General features: G+C 50.2%; 1 protein-coding gene across 1 annotated transcript; it reads left to right on the forward strand.

Annotated features, from left to right (window-relative positions):
- Positions 1 to 103: 103 nt before the first annotated feature.
- On the forward strand, positions 104 to 16,519 carry LOC136951776 (tyrosine-protein kinase receptor UFO-like). Its single transcript, XM_067246376.1, is given in 17 exon segments — positions 104 to 186; positions 188 to 220; positions 222 to 294; positions 6,573 to 6,712; positions 6,943 to 7,087; positions 7,297 to 7,320; positions 8,307 to 8,368; positions 8,370 to 8,437; positions 8,741 to 8,832; positions 10,524 to 10,619; positions 10,893 to 10,970; positions 11,068 to 11,160; positions 11,542 to 11,663; positions 12,266 to 12,375; positions 12,680 to 12,839; positions 13,225 to 13,361; positions 13,471 to 16,519. Coding segments are annotated over 17 exon segments (1,965 nt in total). The 5' UTR covers positions 104 to 111; the 3' UTR covers positions 13,928 to 16,519.
- The last annotated feature ends 39 nt before the right edge of the window (positions 16,520 to 16,558 follow it).

Below are 16,558 nucleotides of genomic sequence, written 5' to 3' on the forward strand. Positions count from 1 at the left end.
ATATCCTTCACATCTTGGCTCAGGCACAAAATCTGTTGCACAAAGATTAGTGTGTTCTGATGCAGCTCTCTGTTTCTCTGTTCCCAGACAAAGCAATCGGGGGTCTCCAGCATGGGCCCCGATCACATGACCGATCACATGATCCTCAACCAGGACGTGAACGTCCCCCCGGCCAGCCTCCTGCTGGGGGGGCCTGGAGCCCCACAGCCCCTACGCAGTCCAGGGTCTCCTGTCACAGCAGCCAGGGAGCCTCCGTATGGACACCCTGGGTGGGGCTCCACACCAGCCAAGGAGGTAGGACCCGCAGAGAAGCCCTGGTAGGACTTCTCCTCAGAGAGGGGAAACTAGATGTTTACATTTAATCATTTAGCAGACGCTCTTATCCAGAGGGACTTACAGTAAGTACAGGGACATTCCACAAGGCAAGTAGGGGTAAAGTGCCTTGCCAAGGGGACACAACAACACGGGAATCGAACCGGCAACCTTCTGATTAATAGCCCGATTCCCCTAACCGCCTCAGCCATCTGAATCCCACTATGTTTGTTTTCATCCTGGATGTTTTTGTGTGTCTGACTCTAAATGGGTCAGCAGGGCTGGGTGTGAGATACTTGGCCCCTGGTTCTGGTCCTGGTCCAACCTCCCCTCCCATCAGTGGGACTTTGGTAGCACCGTAGCTGACATGGAGCTGGCGCCGGGACCAAGCCATCTCAAGACTGCAGTTTGGGTAGCTCTTCTAAGTGGGTCAAGGCAGCGATAGAAGACAGGTTATTGTGTACCTACCCAGCCCTGTATCACCATCAGTAAAGCCTGTGTTTACTAGGAATTGACAACCAGATGGAGCGGGCGCCGTAAATCCACAACCCTGCCAGGCAGTTTCAACGTAAACTGTGGAGGAGGAGAGAGGTGGAGGGGAGGTACAGAAGGGAGGGACAAATAAAACAGCAGAGAATGGAGAGATGGATGGTAATTTCTTCTTGAAAGGCTTCGGTTAGCCTAGCGGCGAGAGGCCACGCTGTCATGACTGTAATGCTTGGATTCTCCCCCCCACCCCCCGTCGTGCCAGCTCATGCTGCCTGTATGTATCCCTGGATGTAGGGAGTGGAAAATAACATTAAGCAGAAAGACATGCCATAGGAAAGAAGGAAGGGGGCTTTTCCATGGTGGACGTTGCTTACAGTACGAGAGCATTTATAATGGCTTCTCTTGTAAACAAAAGTATGAGCTAGAAGGTTGACAGTTTATGAAAGCCAAAGGGGAGCAGAAAAGGAGGTGGTTTTGAAACTTTGTAAGCATTTTCTCTCCCTCAACATTCTCAACTATCAGCCCTGTTTTTTCGTTACCCAGTGGAAAAATTCCTTCCCCCGCTGAAAGTATATAATTTTGAAGGGGAGAAGACCCAGATGGATAATATTGCTACATTCTTATATTTGGCTGGTCTCTCTGCCACTTGTCTTCCCCAGTAACGGTCAAACGAGGAAGGGGGGGGGGGGGGGCAGGTGGTAGGCAGGGGCTGAAGATAAGGGTGAAAGAACTGACAGTGAGAGAATGAGTCGCGGCAAAGGTCAAAGAGAGAGAGAGAGAGAAGAGAGAGAGAGAGAGAGAGGGAGGAGAGGGAGTTTAGGAAAGCAGAGGCATATTTTCCACGTGTCCCTCTGCGGTGGAGGACCAGAGCACTGTGACTGCTATGTCCTTCTGTGGGCTTTGTTGGCAAGACGTTACTCTCTCTTCCTCCCTCTCCTCCCCATTCGTCCTATCTCTCCTCCTCTCTCCCTCTCCTCCCCACTCGTCCTATCTCTCCTCCTCTCTCCCTCTCCTAGTATTCCTACTTAATTGTTGGTCTCATTCTGCACATGTGCAGATGTGTGGTCTTGCATCTTTTGTTCCAGCTCTCGTCATCAGATTATAACTTATTGTTCTTCCCTTTGGGACTTATTTGGTTTCACAATGTATGCATCATGTTTGGCTACCCGCAATGTTTGGGGCTATCCGTTGTCATGATCAGTGACCTATGCACTTTTGTAAAACTCTCTCTTGGAAGTCGCTTTTGGATAAAAGCGTCTGCTAAATGCATAAATGTAAATGTAATGTAACTGTGATCTTCATGAAGAGATCTGGCATGATATCTGCGAGGGGGGAGTCATGAGACTGTAGAGGCGCTACACAGCTGGGAATACAGCTGAAATTACGTAGCTTGTTTACTTTCTTTCGATTTTTTTGTGCTGAAATTAATGGTAAATGTTAAAGGACTGCATTTACATATCGCTTTTCTTCCGTTCCGGCACTTAAAGCTCTTTACATTTTTACCTTTCATTCACCCATTCACACACACACACACACACCAACACACACACACACACACACACACACACACACACACACACTCGGCGGAGGAGCTGCTATACAAGGTGCTGGCCTGCCATCAGCAGCAACGTGGGGTTCAGTGTCTGTTCAAGGACACTTTGACGCATGGCCAGGAGGAGTCGGGAATCAAACCGCCCACCTTGTGATTAGTGGAAGAACTCTCTCTACCCCTCTCTTCCTGAGCCTCAGCCGTCCCCCGGCTTCAAGTAGAACAGCGTTCTTCGTTATGGTGTGAACATAGAGATCAAAAGGAGAAAAGAGTTAAGGAGAAGTTCTGTAGAATCTTAAGCCAGGCATCTTTAATAATAGTCCTTTGGGCCTCTTCCTCCTTCTCCCATCCTCCCAAGGTCTTCTCACACCAAGGTCTATCACTCACTGCCAATCCCTCCCTTTTCCTTTTTTCGTTCTTTGAAGACCATCTCTCCCCCCACCCTCCATCCCCCCTCCTCTCATACTCCAGGACATACTGAAGCCTTACAGGAGGAATGTATTTCCTGCATCTGCAAACAGGCGTACATTCTCGTTCGGTTTCTCGTTCCAGTCTTTCTTTCATGAAAGTCTCCTCCTCCTTGCTCCCTGTTCCCTTTTTCGACCCCAGATGACTTGCGATCTCTCCCTCCAAAAGAGGGATGAAATACCACTAGGCACTGTGGGAAAAAAATGAAATAGAGAGGGATGGTGGGAGTATGCTGGAAGGATGGAAAAGCCTGAGAAAGGAGGAGTGGGGGGACTCTGAAAAAACATGCAACTTGTTAGTTTCCCAAATCCCCAATCTGTCCCCTAGGGAGAAGAGTGAGAGTGAGGGAAAACAGAGAGGGAGATGGAGGGAGGGAGGAAGAGAGAGAGAGAGACAGAGAATAACAGGAGAATAAAACAACGAAGGGCATAGAGCTTTCCGTGTCACACCTCTAATCCAAAGCATCTAAGGGGATTTAACATATACAGCGTCGCTCTCTTTAAATACAGTATGATTATGGAATCAACAAACAGCAGTTGTTTGTACACACGGTCCTCATCGTGCCCAGTCTTATGTAACATTAGTCATCAGTCTCAGCAGAAGCCAGCAGAACTACTGAATCCCCACTTCCTCTGAACAGGAACATGGCAACACACTCACTCCTCCAGATGCTGAGACCGGGAGTGAGTCAGGCCCACGCTGGCCTGTTACACACACACACACACACACACACACACACACACACACACACACACACACACACACACACACTCACACTCACACACACCCATGTCACTTATGATCCCAATCCTATTTAATACACCGCCTAACAAATAAACCACAAACATTAAACAACACCATTTCACAGAGCATCCTGTTCTGTCTGATGAGACACTAACAAGGGAACGTCTGCGGTATAAACAACTGACTGTTCCAGAGGTCAGGACATGTTCGAGGACCTTGACATTCACGACTGCCGCCGGCTGGGAAAGACATTTCCTGAGCAGCGCTGAGCTGGTCAGTGTTGACTGAGATCAGAGAGAGGAAGCCAGAGTGAGTCAGGATTTTGGTGGATCCATCCCACTCTCGTACAGTCCCACCCGGACAGACGGCAGAGCAGAGACAGAGAGAAGGAGCTAAGAGGGACAGTATACTGCTGGGGTTAGGGCCGGGGACAGGGCCAGGGTTAGGGTTAGGGCCAGCCAGGGTCAGGGTCAGGGTCAGGGTTAGGGCCAGCCAGGGTCAGGGTCAGGGTCAGGGTCAGGGTCAGGGTTAGGGCCAGCCAGGGCCAGGGTCAGGGTCAGGGTCAGGGTCAGGGTCAGGGTCAGGGTCAGGGTTAGGGTTAGGGCCAGGGCCAGCCAGGGCCAGGGTCAGGATTAGGGTCTTTTGTTCTCCGTCATCACATTTCATCCGTCTCCATACAAACTACCTACAGGACTTCTGTGACCACTAAAATAGATTCCACCCAGAGAGGGTCTTTTCTATAACTTGCATGCTATGTAAGGTTGTTGTTGTAGTGGAGCCATGTGTTAATCTCCCTTATTAGAAATTGGTTGGAGCAATGTCTGGATATTTGGGGGTTTAAAATTGAGCAGAAACGCATGTTTATTAATGTCTCTTTGTGTTGTGTCATATCGGTAATTTAAAGACGGGAACATTCGGGCACAGGCATCTTCTCTGTTTATCTTTGTTCCTCGTAATGTTTTCAACTCTCCCAACTGAAGTTTGTAGACTCACCCCCCCCCCCTGTTTTTTAATGCAGACACCCACATCTTTGTCCACTTGAACTCATTGCCTCATTCTTTTATGATAAAGAGAGAGACGTTACCACACAGCAGAAGTAAGAGAGGGAAGAAAAGCTGGAGAGAAGGAGATGTAATCATGCTGAACAGGAGAGGAGGGGAGGGAGGTAGAGAGGGAGGGAAGGAGGTAGGGAGGGAGGGAATGAAGCAGAGAGGGAGGGAAGGAGGCAGAGAGGGAGGGAAGGAGGCAGAGAGGGAGGGAAGGAGGCAGAGAGGGAGGGAAGGAGGTAGAGAGGGTGGGAAGGAGGTAGAGAGGGAGGGAAGGAGGTAGAGAGGGAGGGAGGCAGAGAGGGAGGGAAGGAGGTAGAGAGGGAGGGACGGAAGGAGGCAGAGAGAGAGGGAGGGAGGTAGAGAGGGAGGGAGGGAGGGAAGGAGGCAGAGAGGGATGGAGAGAGGGGGAGGGAGGAACAGAGCAAACGATGGAGGTGGAGGGAGGAGAGGGCAGGAGAGGAATGGGGGGGGCACAGGCGTAGGCGGACTGGAGGAGCGGACATGGAGGGTGTTTTTGTTGCCGCTGGTGGTACGAGCCAGGGCCACATGTGGAAACAATCAGCCGCCAAACGCTTCCTGATAACATCATCCATGTGCTGGACTCCTAGTCCCAAACTCTCACACACTGTGTGAGTGAGCGTGTGTGTTACATTTAGACAAAGGGAGCCTTACTTCTCCAACGGCAACAAAGGAAATAAGCACTGTCGTCTCCTCTTCTGAGCGGAGTTCTTGGATGTCGGTGCAGTCCAGAGAACACACACACACTCAGAAAAATGCACACACACTTATATAACACACACACATTCGCATACACAATCTCAGACATACCCACGCACACATACATATACGCGAACACACACATTCCTGCTGCTATTTCTAGCATGTTATTCGGCTAGTTTTCTCTCCATTGGGGGTTTTTCTGTTGCCAATAGCTTTTCTCGCTCTTGGGTATAAAAAGGGAAGAAAGGCAAAAAAGGCAAGCTTAGAAGAATAAGGAGGAGAGAGAGAGAGAGATGGAGGGAGGGAGAGTGAGGGGGACAGAGAGAGAGAGAGAGAGAGAGGGAGAGGGAGAGGGGAGAGGAGAGGGAGGGAGGGAGGGAGGGAGGGAGGGAGGGAGGGAGGGAGGGAGGGAGGGAGGGAGGGAGGGAGGGAGGGAGGGAGGGAGGGACGGACAGACAGACAGACAGACAGACAGACAGACAGACAGACAGACAGACAGACAGACAGACAGAGAGAGAGAGAGAGAGAGAGAGATGAGAGAGAGACAGAGAGAGAGAGAGAGAGACAGAGAGATGGAGAGGGAGGGAGAGTTAGGGGGAGAGAGAGAGAAAGAGAGAAAGAGAGAAAGGAGAGAGAGAGAGAGAGAGAGAGAGAGAGAGAGAGAGAGAGAGAGAGAGAGAGAGAGAGAGAGAGAGAGAGAGAAAGAAAGAGAGATCAGCGTGTGTCTCTTGTGTTCTCTCATCCATGCACAGACAGAGACCGCTGTGGTTTTCTGTGCTCAGCTGAATCTTCCAGTCTGTGGTGCCCTTAACTAGCCTTTTTGCCCCTAATAAAGGAGAATTCTCCACATTCCCTGGGACCCTGTACTCCCAGCTGCTCTAGTTATCCACACGCTGGAGGCTGTTCTGGCAAAGCAACACATACCTGCACACCCTTCAGACCGCTCGCTCTGCCCCAGGTCCTGGTCCTCCGCTGGCCCCGGGCCCTACACCCCACACCCTGGAGCTGAGACTTCCATCTCATCCCACCTCACCCTCCCACCCAAATACCTCGCAAATTCCTCTCACAGAACTTAGCTATGCGTCCCAGTACGGACAGATAACAGAATGTACAGTAGAGAAGATTTAGTTTGCCTGTCATGAACAGAACGGCTTTAAGTTGTGGTCAGAGAGAGATCTGAAGCAGGGTGTCGGCTCGAAGCAGCGTTCTGTGTGTGACCTGTGTTTCCGTGTGTGTTCCAGTACCGGATAACCCCCCTGTGAACGTGAGCGCGGTACTGAATGGTACAGATGTGCTGGTGAGCTGGGAGGAACCTCCTGGGAGGCTGAATGGAGACCTCCAGGGATACCTGCTGGAGTACAGCACCCCCAACATGAATCAGGTATCTCCATCACACACGCACTCTCTAACACACACACACACACACACACATGTGCACACACGCAGGCTCGCACGTAAGTGTGCACATGCACACACACCGCGCGCGCAGGTTTCATGCAAATCCTCACGCTGTCATGAAATCCCTCGAGCCAACTGTAATCTCAGATCACTCAAATCAGAAGCGCTTATCCTGTGTTGCCTCTGTCTACCTCTCCCTGCCGCGGCGGTCAGACGGTGCTGGAGGCAGGCCTCTACCCTGAGCTGTCCATCAACCTGTCCTTGCCCCTGTCCAACGTGTCCTTCAGGCTGTGTGCCTACACAGAGGCTGGCCCGGGACCCTGGACACCCCTGCAGACCCTCACCCTCATCACCCCTGGTGAGTGAGAGAGGGAGAGCAGATAGCATACCATACATGTAGAGAGGATGATGTGTATAGATGATGTGTATAGATGATGTGTATAGATGATGTGTATAGATGATGTGTATAGATGATGGGCATAGATGATGTGTATAGATGATGCGTTTAGATGATGTAGTGTATGTAGTGTTGTCACTCTATCTAATAATGTCTGTCTTCCTTCCCAGAAATGGAGGAGCTGAAGTCCAGAGGTGAGCCATAACTGAGAATTGAAACCCTGGTCTATAAACACCCATAAACACCCTGCCTTGTGACCTCAGAGAAGGAAGGAACACACACTGAGAGAGAAACAGCATGACCTCAGTTCTTTATCTGACCACAGGACTTCTCCTTCTCTCTCCTTTTCTCTCTCCACTTCTCTCTTTCTCTCTCTACTTTTCTCTCTCTCTCTCTCCCTCTTTACTTTGTGCTCACTCTCTCAATCGCCCCCTCTTCATGTGCATCTGAGAAAAAGGAAGGAAGAGAAAATAGAGAAGAATGGACAAAAGAGAGGAAGGAGGGAGGAGGGAGGAGGGAGGGGGAGACAAGTCATAAATATTTATAACCAGCAACAGTGTAGCATCTCTGTTTGCTTAGTCTAATCGGGCCAGACAGACAATTCATAAAGAACAAGAGTGAGCGATGAAGAGAGCAGAAGAGGAGAGAATGTGGGGTGGACAGGCTGAACAGAAAGTTCAAAACAGTGGGTGGCGGTTGGACACAGGGGGAGATGTTTTGGAAGGGCGGGGGCTGGTGGGGGGTATTTAGTGTGAGAACAGGGCTGTTGCCTAAAGTAGAACTCCCGAGAGAGAGAGATCCGCTAGGATTCTTTAAGGAAATGACGAGGTGAGAAAAGGACGATGTGGGAAGGAGAGAAGGAGATATTTTGGGTGTACAGTTTAATAAAGAGCATGAGGCGTCCCACCCTAGTGTTTATAGAATACGGAGGAGCAGCTGAGGTCACTAAGCTGCTTCTAATGAGATCATCAGCCCTCGACGCAGAGGACAGGAGACATCAAGAGTCAAATAACAGGTCCAACAGGAATACACAGTCCCCCCTAGCTACGACCTGCATTAAAACCCCTTTACACCATACTAACCCCTAGGACACACACACACCCTGTGGTAACCTATTTAGTCTTCCGCCTTTCCCTCAAACACTCCCCATGACCCTCCCCTCCTCCCTCCTCCCCCTCAGGCCTGTCCTCCCCCCCTACCTTCTCCTGGCACTGGTGGTACGTGGTGATGGCCATCGCGGCGGGCCGTGGCCCTGGCCGTGCTCATGGCCGTGTACGTGGCTCGTCTGCGGAGGAAGGAGACTCGTTTCGGGTGCGTACCGCCCCCCTCCCACCTCTGGGAGGGAGGACCAGGCAGCGCTGCTGAGCCAAGATAAATGATGTCTTTTACATGACCTATTTGTCTCAGTTCCCTCTGCATTCTGCTGCATTTAGAAGGCCTCTTACAGAGCCCATCTGTGTCAAGGTCCCATCCGTCTGAACTAGAGGGGAAAAGTCATGCTTTCAGCTGTTCAGCCATCTGCAGGAGCTACGACTGATTCTTAAATGTGCCTTTTTTTCTGTGTTTGTGTGTGTGTGTGTGCGTGTGTGTGTGTGTTTGTGTGTGTGTTCACAGTGAGGCCTTTGAGCCCATGATGGAGAGTGGGGAGCTGGTGGTCCGGTACCGAGCCCGTCGCACATACAGCCGCAGAACCACCGAGGCTACCTGTGAGTAGTACTCCTCCTGCTTCCCTAAGACCCTCACACACACACACACACACACACACACACACACAGAGATACACACACACACACACACACACACACACACAGGTTACACTTGTTATACAGGCATGTTTCACAGACATGCAGCTGTTGAGAAATGTAGAAATAGAGCATTGCATTGATTGAGCATTACATTTAGACATTTACATTTAGTCATTTAGCAGACGCTCTTATCCAGAGCGACTTACAGTAAGCACAGGGACATTCCCCCGAGGCAAGTAGGGTGAAGTGCCTTGCTCAAGGACACAACGTCAGTTGGCATGACCGGGAATCGAACTGGCAACCTTCGGATTACTAGCCCGATTCCCTCACCGCTCAGCCACCTGACTCCCACCTGAGCATCCCTGCACTCTCTGTACTCGGCTTCTGTTCTGTAGGCTGGTGGCTTGTCCCTAGCAGAGCATATCTCTACATGTCTCTACCAGTACCACACCTCAGGACAGACAGTGATAGATAGCAGAGGAGATAGTTTCCCTGTTCTTCTGCCTGTGGTGTGTTTCTGACACCAGGGTTACAGGACCCCAGGCCTGACCAAACTACTACAGTTTCAGAACTTTTCCTTCTGTTTTTGTAGTTAATCTCTTCTTCCCAGCTGAGAAAACAGCACAGTGTGCCCATTCAGTAGACACAGGCTCTTAGAGGAGAATGTTTTATCTTATTAAGTCATCTTACAGCCTAGAGTGTGTATGTAATCTGTTTAAGACAGGGTGCCCAGGGAAATACAATTTAAATTGAGGTGCAGTATCAAAAAACCCCATGGTACTTTATATCAGTACACGTCTGTGCTCTGCAAAGATGCCTTTCTGTAAAAGCCATAATTGTTTTCTCAAAAACAGACTGCCTCTCAAACATATACACACGTACATCTTTCATACAGTCAAGCGACGCTCAAGTTCAGTGACATTGTGAGTCTTTTTCCTCACATCGCATGTTGCAACATGACAAAACAACCAAATGACAGGAGGAGAAAGAGGAATAGATGAAGAAGCTGAATGAGATCACCTAAGAGAGAGAGAGAGAGAGAGAGAGAGAGAGAGAGAGAGAGAGAGGGGTGAGAGAGAGAGAGACAGACATGGAGAGAGAGGACAACATGGTCGGATGCTCTGTTGTTGTTGATTAGTCATCCTGGCTCACCAACAAGACTTCCCAGCCAGCATCTGCTGAGAGCCAGTCACGCTAAGTGCTCGTCGGAACATGCCTGCGGATTGAGCGCATTGCTGTCCGACGCGTGGCAGATTGATAGTCCGGCAACAGCTGGAGGCTGGGGGGTTCCTCTCACACGTCTGTCCCTGAACGCAGCTCGGCCCAGATGTGAATACATCCGTGTTGGAGTGACGCACGGTCTCCTCGCTATCGGTGCCGCTGGGTGACAGCCAGCTGGGCCCGACCTGGGTCCGATGCCGCAGCCTGGGGGAGCCGTGGGCTTGACACGACCGGCTCCACCCCTGTCTATGACCTCATATCCTGTCCTCTCTCTCTCCAATACGGTCCCGCCCAGTAATGATGTGTATCAGAATGCTGTCAGGCCCCCTAAAAGGTTCCATGACCATCTGACCCCGGGTGTTTTAGGACCGTACGTTTAAGACGCTGTTATTTTACGTTGAATGTGTTTTGCTGTGTTTTGTCTCTGCCAGTGAACACCCTTGGCATCAGTGACGATCTCAAGCACAAGCTGCAGGACGTGATGGTGGACAGGCATAAACTAACCCTGGGAAAGACACTGGGAGAAGGTGAGAGCCTCCTCAACTCCCTCACGACCTTGGGATAAAGTCTGTGGCACGCAGATCATTCAGGGAGTCAGGTCTGGAGGAGGAGATATCTTGCTGGATTTCCGCTCCTCGGCCTATCTGGAACTAAGGCACTGCCTGGCCCTCCTGGCCTTGCTACAGCTGAGCCCATCTGATAGTGGGGCATATGGACTATCGCTGTGACAGAATGGAAACATTCTTTAGTCAGTAAGTTGCTTTACCAGTGTGTGTGTGTGTGTGTGTGTGTGTCTGCAGGGGAGTTTGGCTCTGTGATGGAGGGGCTGCTCACTCAGGAGGAGTCTGCTCTGAAGGTGGCAGTGAAGACCATGAAGAGTAAGTTCACCCCGCAGAAAACACAACACGTTCTGAAGCAGGCAGGCTCTCACCCGCACGCTCTCACCCGCCCCTCTCCCGCTCTTCTCCCCTCCAGTCGCCATCTGCACTCGCACAGAGATGGAGGACTTCCTACGAGAGGCCGCGTGCATGAAGGAGTTTGACCACCACAACGTGATGAGGCTCCTAGGTGAGGATACACACAGAACATCAGTATCAGTCTGGATTCAGACTGATACTGATACTGATACACTGGACAGTGTTGCCCTAGTACATTTACATTTAGTCATTTAGCAGATGCTCTTATCCAGAGCGACTTACAGTAGGTACAGGGACATTCCCCCCCGAAGCAAGTAGGGTGAAGTGCCTTGCCCAAGAACACAACGTCATTTGTCACAGCCGGGATTCGAACCGGTAACCTTCAGATTACTAGCCCGACTCCCTAACCGCTCAGCCACCTGACTCCCCCAGTACAGGGGGACACTTTCACAGTGGTATTCATGGTCACTGGCTACATGGTCTACGTTTCCTAAAGTCATGCCCAGGCCACAATGTCGATCTGTGTCCCCAGGTGTGTGTCTTCAGACTGTGGAGAGTGAAGGTTATCCATCTCCTGTGGTGATCCTGCCCTACATGAAACATGGAGACCTGCACAGCTATCTGCTATACTCACGTCTAGGAGACTGCCCTGTGGTGTGTCCTACGCACACACACACACACAGTCTCACACACTTACACACTGTGCTCTTGGCTCCACTGGTCTATAATATCTGGGAGTAAGGGATTTTCCAAGTAAGGTCCAAGTAAGTTAGATGTTGTATTCCGTATTAGTGTTTGGCTCGTGTTTGGTAGTGGGGGGAGTTCAGGGTGGACCCCTTCACTATCAGCAGGGCTGTCACTCAGGAGTTGTGAAATAGTAAGAAAGAAGATAAAACTGCTGTAAGCAATACGCCACTCGGGAACAGTGATTAAGAAATGCAAGTGTAATCAAAACAAGTTCCTTGGAAATGATGGCAAGCATTAGAACGACACTAAAAAGCTGAATCCTAACCCTCCCTCTGGTGCGGACTGAACCATCGGCCTTGGAATAGGGGAAAAACTGTGAAGCCTTCATCTCTGATAGAGACAGTACTTCAGTAATGGTTTAGTCCGCTCCACTGTGCAGGACAAGGGTTTCTTCACAACTGGGTTTAGATGGGTTAAGGCGCCCTCTGCTGCACTGATAGCACATCAACAGCTGGGACTGTAAACTAAAGTACACCCTGTATGGACTCCCCCTCCACCTGGCCCTATAGTACCTCCCATCCCAGATGCTGGTGAAGTTCATGACCGACATCGCCCGGGGGATGGAGTACCTGAGCAGGAAGAACTTCATCCACAGAGACCTGGCAGCTCGTAACTGCATGTAAGCACAACGTCTCCTCCTGTCAGCTTCCTGTCCTGTGCCCTGTCAGCTTTCTGTCCTGTGCCAATCTCTGGCCTGTGTGTCTGAAACACATGCCCTTTACTGTTGCAGTACTCTAACCTCTCTCTCTCTGTCTGTCTGTCTGTCTGTCTGTCTGTCTGTCTGTCTGTCTCTCTCTCTATCTATTTCTCTCCCTCTCTCCCTCTCCCCCTCTCTCCCTCTCCCCCTCTCCCCCTCTCCCCCTCTCCCCCCTCTCTCTCTCTCTCTCTCTCTCTCTGTCTCTCTCTCTCTCTCTCTGTTTCAGGCTGAATGAGAACATGAATGTTTGTGTGGCGGACTTCGGCCTCTCCAAGAAGATCTACAACGGAGACTACTACCGCCAGGGCCGCATCTCCAAGATGCCCGTCAAGTGGATCGCCATCGAGAGCCTGGCTGACCGCGTCTACACCACTAAGAGTGACGTGGTGAGTTTGCAAGATCAGTCTGCGTGTGCACGTGCGTGTGCACGTGCGTGTATCTGCGTGTGCGGTGAATTTTTTACACCTCTTGTTTTCACTTCAAAACCTTTCCACAAACATGCCATTCTTTGGCATGTTTGTGTGTACGCTGAAGCAAGCCAAAGCAAACATGGCTGTGTTATTGCATGTGTTTTTAGTGGGCAGGTAGCTGTTCTGATTTGGCCCCGTGACTAGCTAGTGTTTGCTCAGTGTGGATTTGTGTTTGAGGAACATGTGGCTCGCTGTTAAAGAACCGAGGAGAACTCAAGCCCTTCTTCCGTCTCACCCACTCTCTGACCCACTCCTTACTTCCCCCTCCCTCCGCCTCCATCTTCCTGCCCCTCCCTCTCAGTGGTCGTTTGGAGTGACCATGTGGGAGATAGCGACGCGTGGTCAGACGCCGTACCCTGGGGTGGAGAACAGTGAGATCTACGACTACCTGAGGCAGGGGAACCGCCTCAAGCAGCCTCCAGACTGCCTGGACAGCATGTGAGTAGCAACCTCACTGACTGACACTGTACCCCACCTGACCGCGCTCACTGGATCCATTCATCCGTACGTTTCCGTGCTGAATGAGTTGTCTCTCCCCTCCCTCCAGCTACTCCATGATGTTCTCCTGCTGGCTGCTGAGCCCTAAGGACCGACCCGGGTTCCAGGACCTGCGCTGCGAGCTGGAGAAGGCCCTGGACGAGCTCCCGGACCCGCAGGACCCCGACGAGATCCTCTACGTCAACATGGAGGAGTCCTCCTCGGAGCCGGGCGCTGTGGGGGGCCGGGACCCCACGGGGGGCCCCTGTTTGAAGGGCCTGGAATCTGTGGCCACGGTGGAGGTGCACCACCCCAACCGTTACGTCCTCTGTCCTCAGCACGAGACCAACCGAGCGCTCTCCGACTCGCTGGAGAGTCTCAACGTCCTGGCGTCCTCCTCCATGGCCACCCTGCCCCTCCAGCCCTCCTCTCACTCCACCCCCACACCCTCGCCCGCCCCCACGCCCACAGCCGAGGTCCTGGAGGACAGGGAGTGGTGTGGGGTCAGGAAGGTACCCTGGCAGTGATGGGTGTTCTCTGCCTCAGTTTGATGGACTGTCACAAACTGGGATATGGACAGCTTAGGACGTGGGTGAGCGATACCAATGTGGGCCAGCCTCTCCGATCAGGGAGCTCCACAATCCTTCCTCATGGTAGTGAACTCATTGGACACCAACATGTCCCAACATACGTTTTGCACAAACAGCCACACACACACACACACACACACACACACACTCCCTAAGACATTCCCAGTTGTATGGAGCTTCCGACATTTGTATTCCTCTTTCCACCTCCACTCTAAGCCAGAGAACATTGAGCGTACAGCTCTTTGCCATTCAAACAGACCTTCCCCGCCCACTTAAACTGCAGCACGATCAGAGAATCGGACACCAGGTTAATGTGTACGTCAGTACACGTCCCAGTGTTTCACAATCATTTGAACCTACTGTAACATCATGCTAATCTACGATCTGCCAGGTCAGACACTGACACTCTTGTGTACGACACATAAACACACTCAGGAGTCTCTTCAGTCCGACTGTCCAGCGAGCAGATGCAGAGGTCACATCCACTACATGTGACAGACGTCCTGTTAATCCATGGGAATGGACAAAGCCATCACGGCAGCTTCTCAAACCAGGACAGAAGGAGATGGGGATCACGTAATGCGGAGGTGATGGTGGACGCGACAACAATATCTTGACCCCGCCCACGGTTGCGCCTCGGTCCTGTCTCTCCAGATGCATCTTTTTCCTCACATTCATCCTCTAAGAGACATGTAGTTTGACACCGAAGTATCTACAGTTCCGTAAAGCAGATACGCAGTTCAGTGGAATCGTGAACAGAAAAGACAGAAAGGGAAATGAAGCAGTTTCTTCATGGCTGAAGTGACTGTGTACAGTTTAACGAGGGGAAGACCTGGGGAGATCGGCACTCCCTCCGAGTCTCTGGTCATTATCACAACTCAGGAACTAGTAGTAGACAGTTAACCCCCCCCCAAAAAGGTACTGGTCAGTTGAAGAGAGAGGCATGCTCTTGAGTCTCGGAGAGTTAAAGGAGTTACAAGATGGCTTTCCGATGGTTAGACAAAAGCTTTTGTGGCTTAAGCACAGTGTTACTTCTACAGTGTGATTGGACTTTTTCTTATGTTTTTTTTGTTTGTGTTTGTGTGACCTTTGCACTAATGTTAACATTTTATATACTTTTCTTTATTTTTTTATTGTATTTTGTGTTGCTTGCTTTTATTCATTTTTAATCACTAAGTGTGTCCTTATTCTGAAATGGACTGATACATTATGCCTCTGACGAACAAAAGCTGACTTTATGCAACAAATATAAACGTTTCGTTTATTGGGAAATGGTACGGTCAGCAAGGATGTAGTGTGTGTACAAACCAGCGTTACCACATCCCTAGACCACGATCTACTTCTGCTTTCCCAAAATTCAGAGGAAGCGGAGGAAGCGGACTCCCCCTCTGCTGTGTCAAACTGCAGGGGAGTTTTGCGTACACGGCCACTTCCAGAGAGCTGGAGACGCGAGGCCGGGAATGGCGTGAGAGGCAGAGAACCGCGAGCGAGAGATCGCAGTTTTTGACATCTTTCGCTTGTGTTGTTGTTGAGACACAACAGTAACGCAAAGAACTTGTCGTTACTTTGCATTGTGTGTCCACTTATTTCTGCAGATGCTAACATCCATCAGTTCCTGACTTACTTTACGATTTACTATTTGATGACGTGCAGATCATATCAGTTGAGGAAGGAATTTGGTTGAATAAACGTGCTGCTCGACAATACGTGTAACTACCTAAAACACACATAGAAGGACGGTCGCATTGTTAGCATGATTGAAAATCCACCTGTACGTTTCCCGTCTTGCATTTTGGTGCTGTATGTTTTAACTGAAGGTAGGCAACTACAGTAGCACAGTATTGTGGATGAGAAGGACTGAAATCAATGCTGTATTGAAGACATGGTGACTTGCATTCAGTTTTAACATCACATTACATTTACATTACATTTAGTCATTTAGCAGACGCTCTTATCCAGAGCGAAGTAAGTACAGGGACATTCTCCCCGAAGCAAGTAGGGTGAAGTGCCTTGCCCAAGGACACAACGTCATTTTGCACGGCTGGGAATCGAACTGGCAACCTTCAGATTACTAGCCCGACTCCCTCACCGCTCAGCCACCTGACTCCCCATCACAGACGAAGGTACACAAGATCGTCATACCGAGTCAGTGGATGGTTTGTCCTTGAGCTATCCTGGTTAAAATGGGCTTTTCACAGAGTGAATTCTTAGGCCTTTATGCATTTAACAAAAATCGGATTGTACAAAATATAAAAAAGACGACAACTCTTATCTAATATACATATGTGTTGTAATAGCCTTTTTACATGCCACACCTACAATGTTTATATTCGTCCAGCAATAAACTGAAGTTCTAACTTTACAAAGTGCCTTCAGAGAGCCAGTATTCTGCCATTTGTTTTGGTTTATGATGCCTGTGGGTTCAATGTGTCTAGCTAATAAGGAGACGATTGTTCTAAAACAGGCATGTTAATACGGCAATGAATTTGTAAAAGATTTTTATACCTATTTTGTATGAAATAAAAGAGATTCCTTACACATGTGAGCTCTGTTTGTAATATATATACC

This window comes from Osmerus mordax, chromosome 11, assembly GCF_038355195.1.
Source record: "Osmerus mordax isolate fOsmMor3 chromosome 11, fOsmMor3.pri, whole genome shotgun sequence".
Lineage (NCBI taxonomy): Eukaryota > Metazoa > Chordata > Actinopteri > Osmeriformes > Osmeridae > Osmerus > Osmerus mordax.